At 41.5% G+C, this 25,092-nt stretch overlaps 1 protein-coding gene across 1 annotated transcript in view; it reads right to left on the bottom strand.

Annotated features, from left to right (window-relative positions):
* The window catches only part of LOC124776435 (ATP-binding cassette sub-family C member 4-like), a 261,830-nt gene that overhangs the window by 106,896 nt on the left and 129,842 nt on the right, over positions 1 to 25,092 (bottom strand). The window contains exon 3 of the mRNA XM_047251434.1: positions 12,845 to 12,964. Within this exon, the coding sequence (XP_047107390.1) occupies positions 12,845 to 12,964 (120 nt within the window). The remainder of the gene's footprint in view (positions 1 to 12,844; positions 12,965 to 25,092) is intronic.

The raw sequence follows: 25,092 nt of genomic DNA on the forward strand, positions 1-25,092 counted from the left end.
GAACTTCATAAAGAATTTATAATTGACAAACGTGTCATTGATGTAGAAATACATATGCCACTGACGATGAGTTATATTCCAATACGTGTTTGGCTAATAAAAATATTAAGTGCAGTTCTTGGTGGTTAGAAGATGTCATTTAAATTTATGAGAAATACCCGTATCATCAATGATAATACAACGGCACAAATTCATGTCCGACAGTAAGGTCGGAACCAAAACAGATTTAAAAATTGCGACCAGCCGACAACCATGAAAAGTACCAGTCACACAAATCACCACTGACAATCCTTTCACGATAACAGCGGAAAGCGTTTGGCACAGTATTAAGGATATTTATTGGGTGACGACTGCTATAAAGATAACACTATGTCACCATTAGTAACGAAAGAGTCGAGAGAACAAGTAGTTCATTCAGCTTTCAGACTACAACTACAAATAAATTGAACACCATCTTAATTATACTGCTTTGTACACGATGAGTTCATTGCTTCCTTGCTTTGATCTCATTTGCTTATTTCTCTCTGGTCACTTATTTGGTCAATGTAGTTTATTTGAACGATGATAAACAGTTTACTTTCCAATCAAACTCGCCTTATGCTCTCAGCGTTTATCGAGAGATCCGGTTCCGCTTTTACCCTTGTTTATGTGCGGAGAAGGCTGACATAAAAAAGCATATGGGAGGAAAGTCCACTACACTCGGAATATCGAAAGAAAACGATAGCTAGACTCGCGACTGGCACTTCTCGGAGGGAAGATTACATCGTAACAGCAAGTCAACACCGACGTGAGTAGAGCTGCTGTTTTGCCTCTCGGTTGGATATGGAGGGGAGCAAAATAGGTCGTGGTTTATAGAAGGAAATATCCCGGCAAATGATGATATTTTCCTTATCGGGTAGCACACTAACCCAGAAGTTTCTAAATGACAAAATTGTTGTCATTTGATCATAGTTATGCTTATTATGTCTATTATTACAATTCCTGATTTGGAGCCATTTTGAAGAGCAGTCACACAACACATATCAAACATGGCCCGCATGTATATGCAGATTTGTGCGTGACATTTTTGACATGTGCTAAGGCATGATGTGTTCCACATGAAAACAGCGCCGACGCCGAAATTTCAATAGTGGACTCAAGGAGCATAATTACCGTCAAAATGCGAAAATGTGGTCTTTAGATCCCGGGAATCGTTTCAAGTAGTTTAGGAAAAGCGCAGTCGTCATTCCAGTCGGATCACGTCCTGCAAACACGTAACATTGTTTCTTATTACTTCTTCCCAATCCACGAAGCATATCTTCCGAGGATGTGCACAGTCACCAGTTAAAACCATTGTCATTTCAATGAAATCAAGTTATCTACATCATTTAAGCACTTGTTCAATAACTCTGGGGACCGGTCATCACAAACCCTAAACATATCATTACCCAGAAGGCCGCTCACTTTTAATCCTACTTCCCTTCCTGCATTTCGCGAAACTTCTGCACATCGGATCGTAGTCTCTCATTGGTGTGTTCCGACCTAGTTTTGTTCTTCATGACAGGCTGAAGCTCGTTGTGAACTGCAGCAGGCGTGATTACACTAGGTGAAATCATTTCTCAGGTGGTTCGATGGGCTGTGTGTTGTTCAGGCAGCTATAACGATAATGCAAAACAATTTCTGTTTCTTGAATAACAGTGAATTGTTGGGCAAGATGTTCTCGTTACATTACTAACGCTGCCAAAATCGCATCGCCCTCCATCCTCTGATGAAGACGGGAGAAGTACGATTGAATTATGTATCTTCCTGTGTTGTAATTAATGAACTGTTGTTTTCGCAGTTTCCGAGAGGATAGTACTTCCAAGCTGATTCGAGGAACCGCCATAGCTAACTTTACAGCGGTCTACCGGGACTGCTCGAAATTCTTTGATTTTCTCACCGTTTATGTTCCTTTTCTATGTCAATGTAGTAGGCGTTCTTTGTTCTTAAGTAGTCGATCGAATAGTTCGTGCAGGTCTAGGTAGAACAGCTCTGTTGCGAGTATTCTCACCCACATATCTGCATTAGATACATACTCTGCAAACCGCAGTGCATGGCAGAGGGACCTTAGCATTATACCAGATGATAGGTTTTCTTCCCGTCCTAGTCACGAATAGAGCGCTGGAGAATGACTGCTTAAATGACTCTGCGTGCCGTATTTAGTCTTATCTTTTCTTCACGATCCTTAGAGGACCGATATGTGGGGACGAAGAAAATCTCTTGATTCTTCACTTTACATTCATCCTTGAAATTTTGTAAGTAGGCTGTCCTCGAGGGTCTCGCTGTTACAGCCATTTCCGTGACTCTTTCTCATGAGTCGAATGAAACTGTGACTGTCCGTGCCGCGCTTCTTTCTATTCGTTCAATAGGCAGTATTCTAGGACGGGACGCATAAGTGATCTTTATAAGCAGTCTACATTGTAGAATGACTGCATTTTCCCAATATGCTGAGAATGAATCGAAGACTCCGTCTATAGCAATAAAGTGAAGCGTCATTTACTTTGCAGTTATTGTATATCATTCAAGGCTGTGATCTTTCTCTTTAAACAGTCAGCTCTACAAATTTTTGTATCTGGTCACAATGTGCATCGATGAAAGTAGACTACGTTGTGGCATATCTTCCGTGTAAACGAAATAACCAAACTCGTACAAAACTGTCATCCGAAGATCGTAGTCAGCCACGAAAAGTAGAAATTGTTTCTCAATTCGTGCGCTCTAAAATCTTCCCAGTGAAATAAGAACGCTTTGCTTTACATCTAACTCTTAAGTATGGACGACTGTGATGTCTGGGTGTAAATTATAATGATTTGTTCCTGAATTTTATGACGGAACAGAGGGAACTCGAAACACGGTATGTGCATGTGACCTGCTAGTCTCTAATATCGCAACTGGCGTTGTGGAGCTTAACGTCCCATATCAACAGTGCCACATGACTTCACGTCGCAAGACGCTCTTAAGAGGTTTGGTAGTTTAACCACTTTGACTCCATCTGTCCCGGATTCAATACTTACACTTTGAGTAACAATCATCAGCAATGGCGGTCAAGGACTTCCGGCATAAGAAGTCACCCTCTTTCTCTCTTGTCAAAGAGGGCAGAGGAGCGGACAGAAGCCCAGGGTACTCTCTTGCTCTGCGATGGGAAACTGTCCCTGAGGGAGGAACAATCAGCAGTGATCAACGGCATGAGGATGCAGAAGGCCATGGAAACCATTACTTTAAGGACACATAAAGCGTATCCACAGGACGTGTGGCCTGTAATTGAAAAGTGAAAAATGTCATGACGATCTCTTCATTGCCGGCCGGTGTGGCCGAGCGGTTCTAGTCGCTTCAGTCTGGAACCGCGCGACCGCTACGGTCGCAGGTTCGAATCTTGCCTCGGGCATGGATGTGTGTGATGTCCTTAGGTTAGTTACGTTTAAGTAGTTCTCAGATGTTAAGTCCCATAGTGTTCAGAACCATCTCTCCATTGGAAAAAGATTCCCGGCTAGTACCCCATTCAGATCTCTGGTAGGGGACCCAAGTGGGAGGTGCCCATGAGAAAAAGACTGAAGAAACCAACGGTAGGATAACGTACTGTAAGGCAGGGCGTCAAATATCAAAAGTCTGAAAGTGATAAGGAAGCTAGAAAATCTGAAAAGGGCGCCAGTGAAGTGAAATGGAAAGAAGACAAGGATTTCTGTTGAGATGAGTATTTGGTAATATCAACAGCAACAGAAAATGGTATAACGGAAGTAACATTCGGTATGAATAGGAAGGCGGAGCACATAGTGGGTTATTGTGGAAAGTTCAGTAATAGAGATGTTCTCATCAGAATCGACAGCAAACCAACAACAGTAATTCAGATATACATGCCGACGTCGCAAGCAGAAGATGAAGAGATGGAGAAAGTATATCAGGATATTGAACAAGTAATTCAGTACATAGAGATATGGACAGTGTCTTGAAAGGAGGATATAAGATGAACATCAACAAAAGTAAAATGAGGATAATGGAATGTAGTCAATTAATTCGGGTGATGCTGAGGGAATTAGACTAGGAAATGAGGCACTTAAAGTAGTAGATTAGTTTTGCTATTTGAGGAGCAAGATAACTGATGATGGTCGAAATAGAGAGGATGTAAAGTGTAGACTGGCAATGGCAAGAAAAGCATTTCTGTAGAAGAGAAATTTGTTAACATCGAGTAAAGATTTAAGTGTCAGGAAGTCTTTTCTAAATGTATTTGTACGGAGTGTAGCCATGTATGGATGTGAAACATGGAAAATACATAGTTTAGACAAAAAGAGAATAGAAGCTTTAGAAATGTGGTGCTACAGAAGAATGCTGAAGATACGATGGTTAGATCACGTAACTAATGACGAGGTACTGAATAGAAATGGGGAGAATAGGAATTTGTGGCACAACTTGACTAGAAGAAGGGATCGATTGGTAACACATGTTCTGAGGCATCAAGAGATCACCAGTTTAGTATTGGAGGGCAGCGTGGAGGGTAAAAATCGTAGAGGGAGACCAAGAGATCAATACACTAAGCAGATTCAGAAGTGTGGTAGGGTGCAGTAGTTACTTGGAGATGAAGAAGCTTGCACAGGATATAGTAGCATGGAGTGCTACATCAAACCAGTCTCTGGACTGAAGAGCACAACAACAACAGAGATATGAAACTCAAATAGTCATGGGGGATTGTTGTTGGGGTCTTCAGTCCTGAGACTGGTTTGATGCAGCTCTCCATGCACTCTATCCTGTGCAAGCTTCTTCATCTCCCAGTACCTACTGCAACCTACATCCTTCTGAATCTGCTTAGTGTATTGATCTCTTGGTTTCCCTCTACGATTTTTACCCTCCACGCTGCCCTCCAATACTAAGTTGGTGATCCCTCGATGTCTCAGAACATGTCCTACCAACCGATCCCTTCTTCTAGTCAAGTTGTGCCACAAGCTCCGCTTCTCCCCAATTCTCTTCATTACATCCTCATTAGTTATGTGATCAACTCATCTAATCTTCAGCATTCTTCTGTAGCACCACATTTCGAAAGCTTCTATTCTCTTTTTGTGCAAACTAGTTATCGTCCATGTTTCACTTCCATACATGGCTACACTCCATACAAATACTTTCAGAAACGACTTCCTGACACTTAAATCTATACTCGATGTTAACAAATTTCTCTTCTTCAGAAACGATTTCCTTGCCATTGCCAGTCTACATTTTGTATCCTCTCTACTTCGACCATCATCAGTTATTTTACTCCCTAAATAGCAAAACTCCTTTACTACTGTAAGTGTGTAATTTCCTAATCTAATTCCCTCAGCATCACCCGATTTAATTTGACTACATTCCATTATCCTCGTTTTGCTTTCCTTGATGTTCATCTTATATCCTCCTTTCAAGACACTGTCCATTCCGTTCAACTGCTCTTCCAAGTCCTTTGCTGTCTCTGACAGAATTACAATGTCATCGGCGAACCTCAAAGTTTTTACTTCTTCTCCATGAATTTTAATACCTACTCCGAATTTTTCTTTTGTTTCCTTTACTGCTTGCTCAATATACAGATTGAATAACATCGGGGAGAGGCTACAACCCTGTCTCACTCCCTTCCCAACCACTGCTTCCCTTTCATGCCCCTCGACTCTTATAACTGCCATCTGGTTTCTGTACAAATTGTAAATAGCCTTTCGCTCCCTGTATTTTACCCTTGCCACCTTCAGAATTTGAAAGAGAGTATTCCAGTTAACATTGTCAAAAGCTTTCTCTAAGGCTACAAATGCTAGAAACGTAGGTTTGCCTTTTCTTAATCTTTCTTCTAAGATAAGTCGTAAGGTTAGTATTGCCTCACGTGTTCCAACATTTCTACGGAATCCAAACTGATCTTCCCCGAGGTCCGCTCCTACCAGTTTTTCCATTCGTCTGTAAAGAATTCGCGTTAGTATTTTGCAGCTGTGACTTATTAAACTGATAGTTCGGTAATTTTCACATCTGTCAACACCTGCTTTCTTTGGGATTGGAATTATTATATTCTTCTTGAAGTCTGAGGGTATTTCGCCTGTCTCATACATCTTGCTCACCAGATGGTAGAGTTTTGTCATGACTGGCTCTCCCAAGGCCATCAGTGGTTCTAACGGAGTGTTGTCTACTCCCGGGGCCTTGTTTCGACTCAGGTCTTTCAGTGCTCTGTCAAACTCTTCACGCAGTATCTTATCTCCCATTTCGTCCTCATCTACATCCTCTTCCATTTCCATAATATTGTCCTCAAGTACCTCGCCCTTGTATAAACCCTCTATATACTCCTTCCACCTTTCTGCCTTCCCTTCTTTGCTTAGAACTGGGTTGCCATCTGAGCTCTTGATATTCATACAAGTGATTCTCTTCTCTCCAAAGGTCTCTTTAATTTTCCTGTAGGCAGTATCTATCTTACCCCTAGAGAGACAAGCGTCTACATCCTTACATTTGTCCTCTAGCCATTCCTGCTTAGCAATTTTGCACTTCCTGTCGATCTCATTTTTGAGACGTTTGTATTCCTTTTTGCTTGCTTCATTTACTGCATTTTTATATTTTGTCCTTTCATCAATTAAATTCAATATTTCTTCTGTTACCCAAGGATTTCTACTAGCCCTCGTCTTTTTATCTACTTGATCGTCTGCTGCCTTCACTACTTCATCCCTCAGAGCTACCCATTCTTCTTCTACTGTATTTCTTTCCCCCACTCCTGTCAATTGTTCCCTTATGCTCTCCCTGAAACTCTCTACAACCTCTGGTTCTTTCAGTTTATCCAGGTCCCATTTCCTTAAATTCCCCCCTTTTTGCAGCTTCTTCAGTTTCAATCTGCAGTTCATAACCAATAGATTGTGGTCAGAATCCACATCTGCCCCTGGAAATGTCCTACAATTTAAAACCTGGTTCCTAAATCTCTGTCTTACCATTATATAATCTATCTGATACCTTTTAGTATCTCCAGGATTCTTCCACGGGGATTGGAATGTGGTATTACTGGAGTAGTAAGAATAAGGAAGGACTAATCGAGTTTCGTAATAAATTTCAGTTAGTAATAGCGAATACTCTATTCAAGACTCGCAAGAAGAGCAAGAAAAGGCCGGGATATACGGGAAGATTGCGGTTAATTACATCACGGTGAGGCACAGATTCCGAAATAAGATATTAGACTGGACGTCGTACCCAATACAATACACTTTCTGTGTCAGAAAAGCTCCAGTATAGTTTTTTAAAAAAAAATAGAAAGTTGTACTTACCAAGTAATGATCTTCAACTATGATGCGTGTGATTTGTCACAGCCCGCTGGAAGTCTGCAATATCCTGATGAAGCTTTCGTTTCAATCGACTTTTCACTCCCGGAAAGAAGACCATATCGCAACGCGAGATGGCGGGCGTATATGGCGGATGTTGGATGGCAATAACAGAATGTCTGGCCACATACTCGGTAACAGATAATTTTCCTATTTCCTCTTCCTGTTCGGCTGTTAGTGTTTGAGGGACGAGTTTTACATTAAGTTTCCGCTTCCCTAAGTCTTAGCGTAAAATCTTGTGACACATGTCACGATTCAAATTAAGTTCTTCTGATTCTGCACGCGTAGTTACACGACGGTTTTCTTGCAATAACTGTCTTACACGCTCCAGGCTTGCATCGGAATACCAGCTCTGGGATCATCTTGCACTGAAACTCTGTCTTCACAAAACCTTTTGTGCCACTCGAAAACGCGACTTCTTGAAAGTGCCTCGCCTGCATATGCTTGCTTAATGGCTGACCACGTTTCGCTAGGGGTTTTCCCGAGATTAACTTAATGTTCACTCTTTGCTCACAGTCAGCATACAATGTGTCACCATAACTACTGCGCCAAGAACCCATACGGTGTGTCGCTAGCGCAGCCCTGCCGCCTAGTGAGTTAGAGCAGAAACATGGCCAAGGCAATTTCAAGAAGGCACACACGCCAGGTAGTATAAAAACAACATTTATTCATCTTAATATTGCAAACTGAGAAAAAACTGTCCTGGGACTATTCTGACATAGGGAATAGTAACGATGAAGAGTAGGCTATTGTTTAGGAGATTAACCAGTAAGAATCAATGGACAAAGAAGTGGGATACGGAAATACTAAGGAATGAAGAGATACGCTTGAAGTTCTCTGAGGCTATAGGTGCTGCGATAATGAATAGCCGAATAGGCAGTTCAGTTGAAGAGGAATAGACATCTCTAAAAAGGGCAGTCACAGAAGCCGGCAAGAAAAACATAGAAATAAGATGACGTAGGAATTCGTAAATAACAGAAGAAATACTTCAGGAAGAAGGGAGTACAAAAATGGCTGCTTGAAAGATGTGACGAAATCCTAAATGAAATTATTGTCAGGAGGCCTGCCTCAGCATACAGGAAAATCAAGACAGTCTCCAGTGAAGTTAAAAGCAAGAGTGCAATGGGAATTCCACTTTTAGACGCAGAGGAGAGAGTTGATAAGTGGAAAGAGAACACTGAAGGCCTCTATGAGGGGAGGATTTGGTTGACGACATGGTAGAAGAAGAGACAGGTGTCGACAAGGAAGAGACAGGGGATCCAGTGTTAGAATCAGAATTTAAAAGAGTTTTGCATGATTTAAGACCATATAAGGCAGAAGGGATAGATAACATTCAATCGGAATTTCTAAAATCACTTGGGTAAGTCGCAACAAAGTGACTATTCACGTTGGTGTGTAGAATGTGTGAGACTGGAAATATACCATCAGACTTTTGGAAAACAGTCATCCTCACAATTCTGAAAATAATAAGAGCTGACAAGTGCAAGAATTATCGCACAATAGGCTTAACAGCTCACGCATCCAAGTTGCTTACAGGAATAATATACAGAAGAATGGAAAAGAAAATTTGGGATATGTTAGATGACGAGCAATTTGGATTTAGGAAAGGTAAAGGCACCAAGGAGGCAATTCTAATGCTGCAGTTGACAACGGAAGCAAGACTGAAGTAAAATCAAGACACGTTCATAGGATTTGTCGACCTACAAAAACCGTTCGACAATGTAGAATGGTGCAATACGTTCGAAATTCCGAAAAAAATTGAAGCAACTACGGGGAAAGACGGGTAATATACAATATGTATAAGAACCAAGCGGGAAAAATAGGAGTGGAAGACTACGAATGAAGTGCATGGAATGAAAAGGGTGTAAGGCAGGGATGTAGCCTTTCGCCCCTGCCGTTCAATCTATACATCGAAATAGCAATGATAGGAATGAAAGAAGGGTTCAAGAGTGGAACTAAAATTAAAGGCGAGAGGAGATCAATGACAAGATCCGCCGATGACATTGTTGTCTTCGGTGAAAGTGAAGAAGAATTACAAGATGTGTTGAACGGAATGAACAGTCTAATGAGTACAGCGTATGGATTGAGAGTCAATCGAAGGAAGACGAAAGTAATGAGAAGTAGCAGAAACGAGAACAGTGAGAAATTTAACATGAGAATTGCTGATGGTAGCAAAATAATCTAGGACGGACGGAGTAAAGAGGGATAAAAAGCGAACTAACACTGGCAAAAATAACATTTCTGGCCAAGAGACGTCTACTAGTATCAAAAATAGGTCTTACTTGACGATGAAATTTCTGAGAACGTACGTATGGAGCACAACGTTGTATGGCAGTGAGACATGGACGGTGGGAAAACCGGAACAGAAGAGACTCTAAGCATTTGAGATGTGATGCCACAGAATAATGTAGAAAATTAGGTGGACTGATAAGGTAAGGAATGAGGAGGTTCTCCTAAAATCTGCAAGGAAAATAATCAGGGAAATACTGATAAGAAAAAGGGACAGGATGATATGACATGTGTTAAGACATCAGGGAATGACGTCCGTGGTTCTAGAGGGAGGTGTAAAAGGTAAAAATTGTAGAGGAAAGCAGAGATGGAATACATCCAGCAAATAATTGAGGACATAGGTTGCAAGTGCTCCTCTAAGATGAAAAGGTTCGCACAGGAGACTAATTCGTGGCGGGCCGCATCAAACCAGTTTGAAGACTGGTGACTGGAAAACGCACGCCACTGATGAACAATGTGTTGGTCAGCAGCTGTACGCCTCTATCTTCTGGCCTTGACCGGTGTAACGACTTCAATTACAGTGGCAGGTGTCTGCAATAGTATGTGGTGTGGCCACTGCAACAGTGACCGACGTATTTTGTGTAGGTGGCACACAGAAATAATAGCATTGCACTTGTCATAGCAACCAAATATTTGCGCAAGGGACACAGCGAGCAAAAGAGAGAGAGCTGCTCTTGCCAGTGATGATGATCTCACATGCATGAGACTCAGGGTGGGCGCGGAATGACGGATGGCCGGCTGGCGTTACACGCTTCAAATGGTCTGAAGCGATGGGTCAAGTGACACAAAGCTGGCGCACATCGGTTTTTTGCGAGCTCTCCGAAACCAGCTGCGCCTTTGTCTGCCTAAGGCAGACTGTCGGCGTACTTTGTTACATTCGAGTTTGCATTTGTCAGGAATGCAAGTTTATTTCGGTGCAGCGTGCTGTGCCGCAGGAGTGCCGATATTATTATCTTCCGTATTTTATCTGTATGGAGCATGTACAGAATAAGTGAAACATCTAAAACACGTGTAAACGTAATTAGAATGAAACTTTCATCAACTAGTGAAGTGTTCGTTTCTTGAAACTGTGAGTCCAGACGTGAGGCATACGCGGACGGTTCTGCTGGTAGAGTGTTGTCTGTGAAAAGCGAAACTCCAATAAGGTGTTGCTGTTTGTGAAGAAGCACGGCACCTGTGGCTAGTTGTATTTCGAACGTGAACTTAAGAGGGCAGGCCGTGCAGCTCACTGGTCGGTTGACATGTTTCAGTTTCAATCCGCCAGGGTGACTCTTGCTTCATTCCTGTGCTGCATCTACTCATTTGTCCAGTTGTCCTCTTAAGGGTAGCCACACGAAGCTGCCGTAAGTAGGAAAATCGAACGCGATTGATGGGAACAGAAGCAGGACATCGATATTATCAATCACTGGCATCCGCGAGTGAGAAGACAGTAACAACTCTTTGCAATACCGCGTTGCCTGCATTCTTTTCTCCGCTCAGTTCATGCCCTGTCTCCTATCCCATCTTTTTACGTAAACCCCACCGCACAACAAGCATGCTGTGGAATATTATTTTGTAATGAAGGAGACGCGATGACGCTTCTCATTCGGGAGTCGACTTCTTCGAGGCAAAGTTTCACACCTAATGTACATCTGCTCTTTCCCACTTTTAATAAATTGTGCCACTTTTGATTCCTATGTGAAGGAACCCGAGGTGGTGAAAAGTGAGGAATGCATTTTTATTAATAAATTCCTAAATTTGAGTAGACTGAGAAGGGCTACAACATAGTTTTTATATATAAGATGGTATCTGTTCCTTCGGACATGTCCGGAAGAACAGATACCATCTTCATATATATATATATATATATATATATATATATATATATATATATATATATATATATATATATAGTTAAGGCACACTGGCCATTTGACAATCTTCTTCTGTGCAGATGCACAAATAGTGCATCTGCACAGGGAATCGGCAAAAAGCCGCGAGTAATGAGTATAATGGGCAGGGGCACTATGAATATAGTGTGGGACACTAAGTTGGGAATGTGGGTCTCACGGGAGTTGTGCCAGAGATAATTCCCTGCAGTCGGACTATCCTCTGTGTCCTCGGTGGCTCAGATTAGCCGTCACTATAGCTCAGCGTGTTCGGTCAGAGGGCTGCTCGCCCTCTGTAATAAAAAACTGAATAAAAGAATCAACGATCAACTTGAACGGGTGTCTTGTGACGTCTGCCCAGACCAAACGCAACGAACAATACCGAACAAAAGGGGAAAAAAAGAAGGATAGAGCGTCTGCCACGTTAGCAGGAGACCCCGGGGTCGAGTCCCAATCGGGGCACACATTTTCAACTGTCCCCGTTGACGTATATCAACACCTGTATGCAGCTAGGAGTATTCATTTCATTGTAATAACATAGTTTTTGTTAAGTTTGTAGAAACGTATCTCTTAAATTGTTCATCTTCCTGACAAATAAAAGAGTGGTATACAGCGTGATCAGAAACAGTCTGAAAAGCTTGTAAGATTGGTGGAGGATACATTGTGCTGAGAAATAACTTTAAGAAACAAATTCGTTACATTACGTCGTTTCTGAATTAATTAGCATCGAAGTTAGCCGATCAGGCGTTCGCGCGCAAATTCAAGATGCCCGACAGATACAATTAATGTCAGTTGTTCTCATAGCATAGATAACAGCGCACGAGACCGCTCAGCCTTTGGCTCAGGTTCAATCATTACTAATGTTTAATGTCCAGTTTTTTTATCGCTCTCTAGTTCGGTTTTAGAAAAACCAAACAAAGAACGCCTTTGGCGACACCGCCTCTATCGGGCCGCTTGGATTTTCTCGCGCAACGATCTGATTTCCGCAGAAACGGTGCAACGTATCGAATTCGCAGTTATTTCTCAGCACAGTCTACACTGCAATATCCTTACAAGCTTTTCAGACTGTTTCGGATCACCCTGTATTGCTTCTTAAATAACATGGATTTTTATACCATCATCTGTCTGCAATCATAAAGAACACTCATTTGAAAGTATTATGTCTTATTTAATTTTGAATAACATTACTAATACTTGGTATCACTTGGTATCACATTTTTGTGCGATTTATTTGAAAGGAAGTAATACTGCAGAGGCATATCATGTTTAAAATAGCCTACCACAACGGCAAAAATAAGCTAGTGGCAATATGAATAAGCAATCTAGAGGACAAGAGCGATGATAGGTTTCCAGTGTTGTATAGAAGCGAGAACTCACCGAACGATGACGTCATTGACGAGTACGAGCAGCCCCAGCTGGGTGTACTGCCAGAAGAAGGCGCCGCCGATGGCGCTCATAAGGCTCGGCTTCTTCTTCTTCTGCTGCTTGTTCCATTGCCTGCAACAGAAGCTACATGTTAGCACAAAAGAAGTGCACGAGTTAGGGAAGATGGGGAAACAGGACGCAGAACTAAAATAGGACACAGAACTAGAACGATTCATATTTCTGCCATATACAAAGAGCGTGACCGATAGCATCGGAAACATTCTCTGACGTAAAGGGTTACAATACTAAAATAAAAGATTATTTTAAGATTGCCGAAAGATCACCCAAACTGATACAGACTGCCGGCTGTACAAATTAGATGCAGGTCTAATAAAGTGCACATAAGGATAAGTTTAGTATGGTCGCCGGACTCGGACATTGTTGTCGAGGTGAACTCAACAGCATTGCGCCGTCCAGAGATGTTTGGTTCCACAGGAGGGGCGTGGGCTACCGCCGAAATATCTGCCCAAACTGCTACAGACAGCCGGGATGTGCGAAATTAGATGCGAGTCTAATAAAGTGTTAATAAGGGTTAGTTCAGTATCGCTGTTGGACTCGAACATTGTTATTGAGGTGAACTCAACAGCATTGCGCCGTCCAGAGTTGTTTGGTTCCACCGGCGGCGTCAGTTGGGGATACCCTCTGGTGGCATAATCTACGCCGAAAGTGCACGAGTTTTCCTAGACCAGCTATGTTTATGCATCGGAAACAGAGTTGTAAAACTACTGCTATAGATTATGATAAGTAAGCGTCGACTACGGTAGTTTTCCTTGTAGCTTTGTTCGATTCAGGTCATACCTGTGTTACGTGTACGTTAGATGTGTTGCACACCTGTCGGGCATTACCTCATAACGATCGCTTTCTTTGTGCATGCGATTAGTGCCTTACTAGATTCCCGTAAAAAGCGGAAGCAGTGCACCCTCTATAAAATTAGTGAGGACATATGAAGGGCCTCGTAATCTACACAGTTATTATCCGGTCTGTTAGTTAAAAGTAAACTGTATTTACAGTAAAACTGAAATTTTCAATGTTTAATTCAGGTTTCATTCGAAAATTCTTGATATGTAACGTGAAACAGAGAGATGCTGAAGTGAAATTTTTTAAAAATTACAGATTTATCACACAGCGCTAGAAAATGCATCTTCCTCGACAAAAAAGGTAAAATGAAAACCGCAAAATAAAAATATATTAAAAATCGTTGCAGTCTTCGTCGAACTTATATAAAGCATGTTTCTGTTATTCATAAACTACTTTCGCATTTATGAGTAATAACACGAAGCTCTTGCCTTTGATCACAACGCAGATCGTTCTACTGAGTAGTAAATAACAACAATAATTACATATATTTTTATGTTTGTGCTTGTACACTGTAACTGCATCAAAAGTAATTACTTTGGTTACATGGAAGAGCAGAAGTTGCACGATCAGATAACTTTTATTGCTTATAAAATGCAATGCATACTTCGTAAGAATATAAAATACACACTGGACTAACACTGAATGATGTGTGGCTCTAATTATGAGCAACACAAAAGGAGAAGTCGTCGGCTCCCAGTTTCTCTTGTAAACATTCATTTATATCTCTTTCCATACCAATGCTTGCAGTACTACCATTAATCCTATCATACACTATGACATTTATGTAGTGTACCGAAACTACCGTGCCATAGTTTTGGTAGAACACAGCTCTGATCCGAAACTTTCCGATTGCTTATGTTACCATTCACACAAAGATCACATTTGCTCTTGGTTATTTCCTTCGGTTTTCTATTGTGGATCTTCACACGCTGTTGACGATTCTTGGTTTCCCCGTCTTGGTTTCCTCTCGGTTTGTCATTTCGGGTTTGTGTAAGGATTTTGCCGTAGTGCACTCGCTCCTTTCGACCATTCTCTCAGAAACCCCTTGTGACAGCCTCCCCCACCCCCTCCCCATCTGTGTAGTGCGTTATTAAAGTGAGTGATCGTCCCGTTTAAGAAAGCTTAAAATAATATGAACGACCTATGCACCCTGTAACGCCGGAAATGCATATCCTCCTATTTCCATCTATTGTACTATAAATTTTTTCCTTATTTTGTTACCTGAAGATATGACATTTCTGTGTCTTTATATATTGTAATTGTTTCACAATTTTATATATATATATATATATATGCATTTATGTCGGTGTATAATTGGTTTGTTTTGTAAATATTATTTGTATTTTTACGCTGGGTCTTGCCTAGGGAAAACTATGCTATCGAACGATCACATCGATAGGTCTTGTGGAGCACAAAAGTGTTTAGGATCTTTGGTAGTGTTAACTCTGCCGCATGGAACGCGGGCAGAGAGAGTCTGGCTGGAGTAGGGCGGTGGAGCAGGTGTGTTGAGTGACGCTCCCGCGAGTTGCCGCGCTTTCGAGGTTTGGCAGCATGTAATAGCGCTCGACTTGCTATGATAGTTCCTGATACGGTGTCGCGGTCGGGAAGCATTAGCTGGCGCACATCAAGAGCCCGTTTCGCCTGGTGACAGTGTTGAGAAGAAGGTGCGCCTGCATCCAGCTTCTGCAACACCGACGACCGACAATGAGTGACTGTCACCACCTCCTCGACCGACGACTTCAAACCTTCAATCAACCAACAAGGAAGACCAAAAGCACGTAAAGTTTTAGAACTGTATGGCAGCCCTCAGCTTTTCAAACTGTTGCATCAAAAAATACAGCAACTTAGCATGAGCCTTTGTTGCTCATTGTCCCAATTGCATTACCAAGCAGGGTCCCTTCCTTTTTTGGAATGAACCCGAGTGTCGTTGAAATTCATACGCCAGCGTTAAAGTAATATCATTCCATTTCACTGCTTTAATTTCAAAGTTCAGTTAAAGTATTCATAGCTGGCTACAATATTTAGATTACACAAGCACAAATTAAGAGTGCGAGCTTTGTTGTCATATTTTAGCTTACCTGTGACTGCAGATCAGTTTGGTACGTAATAAATTTTACTATTGTTAATTGTTCAGAATCATTTAATTCAAGTTCAAAGTTAAGTCTCTTATTTCTAAATTGCGTAGATTCCAGTAGCTTTTGAAATGATTGTTGAGGTAGCCCAAGACTAACCTTATTTTATTGAATTTCGTAGTGCTTCAGAAACAAAGTTCACTATTAATTTCAGTCACTAAATCAACTTTCAATTTTCCGGTTTTATTAATTCTTTTGCTAAATTAAGTCAGAGTGTAGCGAAATTTATTACTTCTGACAAACATTCAGTTGTCACACAACACGTGTCAACCTTCAGTTGCCACGCTTTTAGTGCTAATTAAATGTGCAATAACCTATCTTTTTCAGTTATTATAGTAGTTGTCCATAGGACTGGCGACCGTAATTTTCACCAAATCTCAAATATCTAATTAACGCCAATTAATTGTTAACGTAACGACCGCACATTTACTTTCTTTATTAATTTTACCCTTTCCTCAAAATTAATTTCCACCAATTTCATTTGCATTTTTCCTTTCATTTAGATGTAACCCTTTCCTCCCTCTTTACCGACAAATTAACTTCGGTGACGATTGATTTTCCCAAATTTCCATTAGGTGCACGCGGTTTAATTTTTCACTGTCATTAAGGTCGATAAGTGAGGGGTAGGTTACAACCCAATTCAGTAAATTATTCGTAGCTGAATATAAAGAAAGACGTGATCAAAATATATGCTTTGCTGAAGTTGACATTTTAACAAAAGCAGTGTATCATTGTAAATTAAAAGTCAGAATAGTAGTGGAAATTGCTAAAGCGGAAAACAATTTACTGATGACAACGGCTACGAATGCCTACGTTCTTATCTAATATCCAGAATCATTTATGTATTGCGTATGAGTTTATCTTTACCGTTGGAGACTGCATAGAGTGGTCGAGTGTGTAATGCGCCAAAATTTACATGGAGATGACCACAAGAAAGGAAAACAGATTTCGCCCAACCGTATTCATCTATTGAGATTAACGAGATGCGAAACGAACATATGAATTAGAGATTCATATACTTTATTTGCGATTTCTTGTTGTAAATTGTTGTGCAAAATTGTTGTAGCTGGAAGGAAGAAAAAAAGATATCGCGAGCTGTTGGTGCCAAGGGTACCCATATATGATTTCCACGGTGGCAAAGAATATGTGACGAACCAGCAGCTGACCGCTATAACATAGCCCGACGCGCGTCAGACACGATGCGTTAATTAATTGCTAGTAGTTCTTCTCGTCTGACCTCCTGCGTGGTTGGAGGGGCACCCCTCGCCTACTATGGATCGGGAATACCATTGGCGGCCCTTGTTCGGCAGTGTAGCCTGGCCCCTGCCCTTCCCGCCTTTTTATTCTACTTGTTCTTTTATGTTTGCCGTTTTTAATGTTTTATCTTTCCTAAACTTTATACTGTGTTGCTCGTGAGGTGATGCTCGTGGGATGTAGAGAGTGCGTCTCCCACCGCATAACATGTTCTGGGGTGCATTCTGAGTGAGCGGCTCGCTCACCTTACCCCCTCTCACACCCCTCCCATTTGTCCTTAATTTTATCTCTCTCGTACTGTATCTTGTCCACAATCGGACTTCCCAGGATCTGCCCTTTATGCCCTTCTTCTGAAAGTTATTCCTGATTCGATACATATAGGATGAAAGGACTATCGGCCTCGCAGTTTGGTCTCTTTAACTCCGACGACCAACCAACCATCCAGTCTGATCGTTTCAAGTGTATTGTATTTGCAGTTGGTAAAACGTCTAATATTCAGAACCCGATCACTGGCTGAAAAAGCCTCGAACGCAGTTTTATGGGTGTATGGAATATGATATTTGGATCAGCTTAAGTTCCGATTAGTTCCTGTTTATGGTTGTGATCCCGCACAGAATCGTTTCGAGGCAGAGTGGTTTCTGTTCTCATAGTGTATGAAGGACGTATTGGATTGCTCTGAGTACGTATGTGATACCCAAGGGCAGATTTGTTTTTGTGGCAAGCACTACGCCTTTATTACCGAAAAGTTCGAGTTGTTAGCAAGCCGTATTTGTCCTTAACTTAGTAAGTTTATTTTATCGAATTCCAGTTCTCATTGTACTTTTATGGGACCATTAAACAGGGCAGTTTAAGTGCTAACACTTTATGGGAAGCTGAATCGAGAATCCAACCTCTTCTGCACCAAATATTGGGATGCAGTGTTCGTCAGCCGCCAACACGTGAAGAAATACATATATATTTGGATATACGGTACATTGTTAGGATTCAAGTGGCGGTGGCACTAGCAGACTTCTTTTATTTTGGTTTTTTATAAGCCTCTGTAAGATCTCATTACGCTGGAACTCGATTTTCGCATCTGTACCTGACGTTATTTGAATCAGTCGTCGTTAAAGTGCTGAAGAGAATAAATTCTTCTCTTGTCACTCAGTACATAATTGACGTATTAGTAAAGCTGTACGTTCCTCAAGAAAAAGATAAAATCAGAATCATATTTTTCCAAACGCACAGCTCAAAAAAGAGAGCAAAGAAGAAAAGATAAAATATTTCTCGTATTTACATACTACAGGTTCAAGATCAAGTGTTAGTTCTATTGGAATAAATAACCGTCAGATACTAATAAAAATTCAGTCTTTAAAGATAGAAAGGTACATGTAGGAAAGAAATTTGCGGAAGTTTCGAAACTGCGAAAAGAAATTAAAGAATATAATTTAGCAATATTTCAAAGATAAATCTATATCTGAACTTGACCATTCTCAGGAGAACAGTATCTTTGAGTCGTGATTAAATAGATCTTTTCTACTTTAATTCGTAAATAACGAAAGAAGGATCAAATGATCAAATTTCTGAAATTTTGAGAGATAAGTTAAAAATCAGCTGAGGTTTAGTAGAGTTAAAAATTTTAATTAGAAACTATCTTCGCCGAATAAAATAATTTATTTTTGTTTTGAAACGTGATCTGGACAGGTCGAAACCGGCGACCTTTTAAAATAAAAATGAATTATTTCATGCAGTCAAGACAGTTTTTTTACTTAGAATTTTTAATAGTTCTTTTTGTCCGTTCTTATTTCCACGAACAATGTTTCAAAAAATTTAGTATTTTGGCTCGGAAAAAGGGTAAGACGTATATGATTGCTATATTTGCATCTGTAAATTGAGTTGGACAGCGATACTAATTGTTTAGGTAGTATATAAATTTCAGTGTACAAACTTTACGAGTCAGCCAGTTAGATACATACTGCTTTACTCGAAATACCGAAATTAGCATAATTAATTTGAAGGACGATAGCTCACACACAATACGTTACTGGTGGTACGTTACGCTGACGCTCCTTTTGGACTGCTGACGTACAGGGTACAGGATACTAACATAAACGTGTGCTGTTTAGTGGATCATAGTACCAGTTTGCGCCAGGTCAGACAGACGACAACGTACGGCTGTTCTTGTGTAATTACGCCCTAAACACCATAGTGTGCTTGAAAATATCTATACGCATTTTTTGTGCTAATTAAACCCAGAATAAACAACGGGTTAGGCTAAGTTTTGAATAGAATTAGCATTTAAGAATTCCTGTGTTTTTAAGATGCAATTATGGCGCACTTCCTCTTAAAAAGAGAGCGTAGAGATATATTTATTTATCTTGATTTACTGGGTTGTCGGTAATTATTTGTTATTAGGCTAATAATTCTGATGTTAGGGACAAAGCATTAAGTGGATTGGATAGTAAGAGATTTGTAACTTGAGCATATGGATTTCTACCTTTCGCTAGAACACATCAGTTCACGCCTTACGTCTGTCTCAAGACTTCGACGGGTTTTGCACACAGAGAAAGAAACCATGGGGAGCTCCATTCACAATAAGCAGCGTCTTCTAGTGGGTTACAATAATTCCCTGTATGGGATGGTCTCCCATCGCTGGTCAGTTGCAACTCCTTCCGCATTTAAATAACTTCACACCTTCATTTAGATGTTGCGAAAGTGCGATGCTAAATGTCTGAGTTCAGAAAGTTTCACAGTAGCTCGTATGTACGTCTATGATTTAGACACTTGAAGATGAAAGTTATTGACTTAGGTCTGTAGAATCCGTATTGATGCAACTCTGTTTCTTACAGTTGTGTACAGTGATAGTACGTAATTTCAGTTCATTGCACCTCTTTGTGCAGCACTAAGGAACTACACATTTAGCCGATAGGCTACAATATGTATATTGCCTTCGTTTCTCACCATTAGGTAACAAGAATTTTAAGTGGGAGAACCATCGCAATCAAAGATACAGAAGAAGGAATAATCTTCATTATCAAAATTCAGATTTATTGCTTTTAACAATATTTAGCTATAAACATATTTCGTAGCCCAGCATGTAATTTAAGAGCAATGCTGCAAACAATTTTGCTAACAGATTAGAGCTGTCTCCCCTTTCTGTTACTTATTTGCCAAGGAAGTTTTAATGGACAGTAATAGCACTGCAAGTCTTGGTTTTTTTTCATAAATGTGAACTCGTAATCAAGTTCTAATTTGAAATTTCCTGGCAGATTAAAACTGTGTGCCGGACCGAGACTCGAGCTCAGGACACGAGTTCGAGTCTCGGTCCGGCACACAGTTTTAATCTGCCACGAAGTTTCATATCAGGCACACTCCACTGCAGAGTGAAATTCTCATTCTGGAAACAAGTTCTAATTTCCTTAAATATTAACTGATTATTCAAAAATAGAAGATTGAATTACAGTTTTGACTTTACTGATAAGGTTTGTGGGACGCAGAACAGTCACGATTAACTACAATAATGTCTGCTTCAACCATTTCCGTGGACACCGATTTCTGAAGAGAACATTTCGGTCTTCGGTCTCGGGCGGGAGGACAGCAGTGTTCGCTTCGCTCTGGTGCAGCTACCACACCACCCCCGCAGCTGCCCTCCACTAACTGATGACTTGTGGTAAGATTTCACAGCAGATGCGACAGAGTTATAAGCATTGATAGGCGTGTGTAGGCGCTTTGTCTGAAGCTGTTACGACTGTCGTTCATACATATTGACAAGTGATCGAGGGCTCACCATTGATGCCGTAGATTTTACATATAATTCCATGTAATAATTCGATACCCCTCTGTTCAAATACGAGTAACCACTGTGCGCCCGCCATATCCAGGTATATTCACGCTTGATTTGTGAGGTGGTAGTCTCTTATCTTTTACCTAAACTTCTCCTGGATTTTCTCAAATCAAATGATCATTAGTTTAGTCGTGTTCACTGACGATGACTGTTGTTTTGACACTCTTCCTTGTAATTATCGGTCACAGTATTTTTCTGTGTATCCAACTTGTGTTTATGTTGTTGTTCATGTAAATTACAACAATGCACATCAAACTTAATGGGAAGTAGTTCATTCACCGTACCACAAGCACGTTCAGTTCGACATTTCCCCATATGCCCTCTAAGTTCAGTGGCTATAATGAACCTTGTCTGAAAGATGTATAGAGAAGTTCGCAATTCTCATTCCCTGGCTAGTAATGTGAAATTTATACTATGAATTCCATTGCATCTTCAATTAAACTTCTTCCCTGGAAGAATATTGAGTTTCTCCATAACGGACACATCTTACAGTGACTAAGCCATTTCAGTAAGCATATTGCAAAACGTGGGGACTCGGCTTGCCGGTTACGCTTCGTCCCTTCATGTGATGTGTTTCCAGCAGTTTTATCTTTATCCTATAGGATATTCGAAAACACCAATGACGGAATACCGAAACTTTTCGCTACATTTATCTACACGTATACTCCGTAAGCCACCACAAGGTGCAAGGCGGAGGGTATCTTGTGCCACTATTAGTCATCCCATTCCTGTTCCACTTGCAAATGGAGCAACAGAAAAACGATTGTCTATGTGCTTCCGTACGACTCCTAATTTCTCTTGTCTCTTCTTCGCGGTCCTTACGCGAAAAGTACTTTGTGGGCAGTAGAATCGTACTGGAGTCAGTGGCAAACACCCATTCTCTAAATTTTCTCAATAGTGATTCGCGGAAATAACATCGTCCTCCCTCCAGGAATTCACATTTGAGTTCACTCACTATTCCTGTAATGTTCGCATGTCGATTGAACCTACCCGTAGCAAATCTAGCAACACACTTCTCAATTGCTTCGATGCTGAACTGTGTCGACGTCTTCCTGTAATCCGACCTAGTGGGGATACTAAATGCTCGACTAATTCTGAAGACTGGGCTGCACCAGTCTCTATATGCGGTCTTCTTTGTAGGTGAGCTACACTTCCGTAAAATTTTCCCAGCACAACCAAGTCGACCACTCACCTTCCCTGCTAGCTTCCTTACGTGCTCGTTCGATTTCATATCGCTTTGCAACGTTGTGCATAGATGCTTAATCGAGATGACTGTGTCAAGCATTCACATTGCTAATACTGTATTAGAAAATTACGGGGTTGTTTTTCCTACTAATCTGCATTAACTTATATTTGTCTACATTCAGAGCCAACTGCCGCTCATCACAAGAAATACATACATCAAAAAAAGTTTTGCATCATCCCGGTTCCCAGAACTCCTAAAGATAGACGTTCACTGTGGATATTGCATCACAGACACAGTCCCTTTGCCTGTTCAGAAATGTCACTAACCCCCCCCCCCCCAAAGATGTAAACAATCATGCGTGAGCACCGCCTAGTAGACGGAGGGTGTCCGACAGCCGATCAGTTCCACTCCTTCCACCAGGTAAGAGGTACACGGCTCGTGTTGTCTGTAGTTCAACCATGCCTAGACGGTCGATACAACGGTTCGATAGTGTATGAACTCTTACTTTGCCAGGAAGGCACAAAGGGAAGTGTCCAGGCGTCTCGGAGTGCACCCAAGCGATGTAGTTCGGACTTGGAGGAGATACAGAGAGACAGGAACTGTCGATGACATGCCTCGCTCAACCCGCCCAAGGCCTACTACTGCTGTGGATGACCACTACCTACGGGTTATGGCTCGGACGAACCCTGACAGCAACGCTACCATGTTGAATAATGCTTTTCGTGCCGCTACAGGACGGCATGTTACGACTCAAACTGTGCGCAATAGGCTGCATGATGCGCAACTTCACTCCCGACGGCCATGGCGAGGTCTATCTTGCAACCACGACACCATGCAGCGCAGTACAGATGGGTCCAACAACATGCCGAATGGACCGCTCAGGATTGGCATCACGTTCTCGTCACCGATGAGTGTCGCATATGCCTTTAACCAGACAATCGTTGGAGACGTGTTTGGAGGCAACCCTGTCAGGTTGAACGCCTTAGACACACTGTCCAGCGAGTGCAGCAAGGGGGAGTTTCCCTGCTGTTTTGGGGCGGCGTTATGTGGGGTCGACATACGCCGCTGGTGGTCTTGGAAGGCGCCGTAACGGCTGTCCTCCGACCGATAGTGCAACCATATCGGCAGCATATTGGCGAGGCATTCGTCTTCATGGACGACAATTCTCGCCCCCATCGTGCACATCTTGTGAATGACTTCCTTCAGGATAACTACATCGCTCGATTAGTGTGGCAAGCATGTTCTCCAGACATTAACCCTATCGAAGATGCCTGGGATAGATTCAAAATGGCTGTTTATGGACGACGTGACCCACCAACCACTCTGAGGGATCTACGCCGAATCGCCGTTGAGGAGTGGGACAATCTGGCCCAAAAGTGCCTTGATGAACTTGTGGATAGTATGCCACGACGAATACAGGCATGCATCAATGCAAGAGAACATGCTACTGGGTATTAGAGGTAACGGTGTGTACAGCAATTTGGACCACCACATCGGTAGGTCTCACTGTATGATGGTAGAACATGAAAAGTGTGATTTTCAAGTGCAATAAAAAGGGAGGAAACGATGTTTATGTTGATCTCTATGCCAATTTTCTGTACAGGTCCAGGACTCTCGGAACCGAGGTGATGCGCAACGTTTTTTTTGGTGTGTGTACAAGTTCTAAGTCATCCTGTATCTCCTACAATCACTCATAAACGACATTTTTTTCGTACACTAGCGTGTCATCAGCAAATAGTCAAAGACTGCTGGTCGTTTATCCGTCAAATCGTTTGTCTGTATAAAAAAACAAGAGTGATCCTATCACACTTCCTTTTTTTTCATTTCACATTCCACAGCGTCAGAAGGCCGATTCTTCTCTGCAAAAGTCAAAGAGTTCTACTTTTCTGAAGTTATTTTGACAACTGATTTACGAACAGTCGTAAATATAGTCGAGAAAACAATGAGATATCTAAAAGAGTTGAATAACGAAACAGTTATCTGAACAGTTGATGAAACAGTTCGAATTACCGGGTGATAGATAGCCATTGACTTCGAATTACACTATTTGCGGAGCAGTCTGTCATGAGATTCGCTTAGATTTATAGGGTGTACCAAAACACACAGGATATCTTCGATCTGTCAAGATTTTTTCGAGGGAATCGACAACAAGTTCGAGCTACACGTTCGATTTTTGGAGATTCGAATTAAAATAATCGAAAGAACATATCTGGAATGGGAGGAATTTCAGCTTGTAAAAACACAGTGCGGACTTCTCGTCTTGTCAATGGAGAGTAAAATGTTGATTATCACTTCTGCTCATGAGAAAAACTGATCACTGCAAGTTCAGCATTCTCCTTTCGTCCCAGTTCTCTGCCATCCTTTTCGTTGCAGCGCATGATCACTTTATCTGTATGTCGTCAGTTAGCTGGTATATACATCCTCTAGTTCTCTTCTCATTCACGATTCCTTCTGTTGTATTCTTTATGCTCATCCACTATCCTAGCCAATTTTTATTCCTTCTCCTAATTTTTCCCAGTATTTCTTTTTCATCATTCACACTCTCCATTGTCCTCCAAATCCACATCTCAAACGCCTCAAAGTACTTCTCCTCATCCCGTTATAATGTCCATACAGAATTTGGTATCGTTCAAAGATCGCGCGGCCGTAACAAAGTCGGCACCTCGCATCGATACGATAGAAGTTTAAGATGTCACGCTACTTTCCGCAACGAAAGCGCGGTGAGTCATCTTCGCAACAAGGTCGCGGAAACCTGTCCGACCTCTGCGCGCCGATCAGCCACACACAGCTGTGACTCCTGCAATGTTGGAACATCAGCGTGTTCGTCGCCACAAAAATACAAACGAACTTCTCCTTCTCCGTGACAACGCAAGGCCTCGCTCCAGTCTGCCAGTCTGCACACTCGAGAGGAACACACAAAACTTAACTGGACTGTTCTTTCAAATGG

Source organism: Schistocerca piceifrons, chromosome 2 (assembly GCF_021461385.2).
Source record: "Schistocerca piceifrons isolate TAMUIC-IGC-003096 chromosome 2, iqSchPice1.1, whole genome shotgun sequence".
NCBI lineage: Eukaryota > Metazoa > Arthropoda > Insecta > Orthoptera > Acrididae > Schistocerca > Schistocerca piceifrons.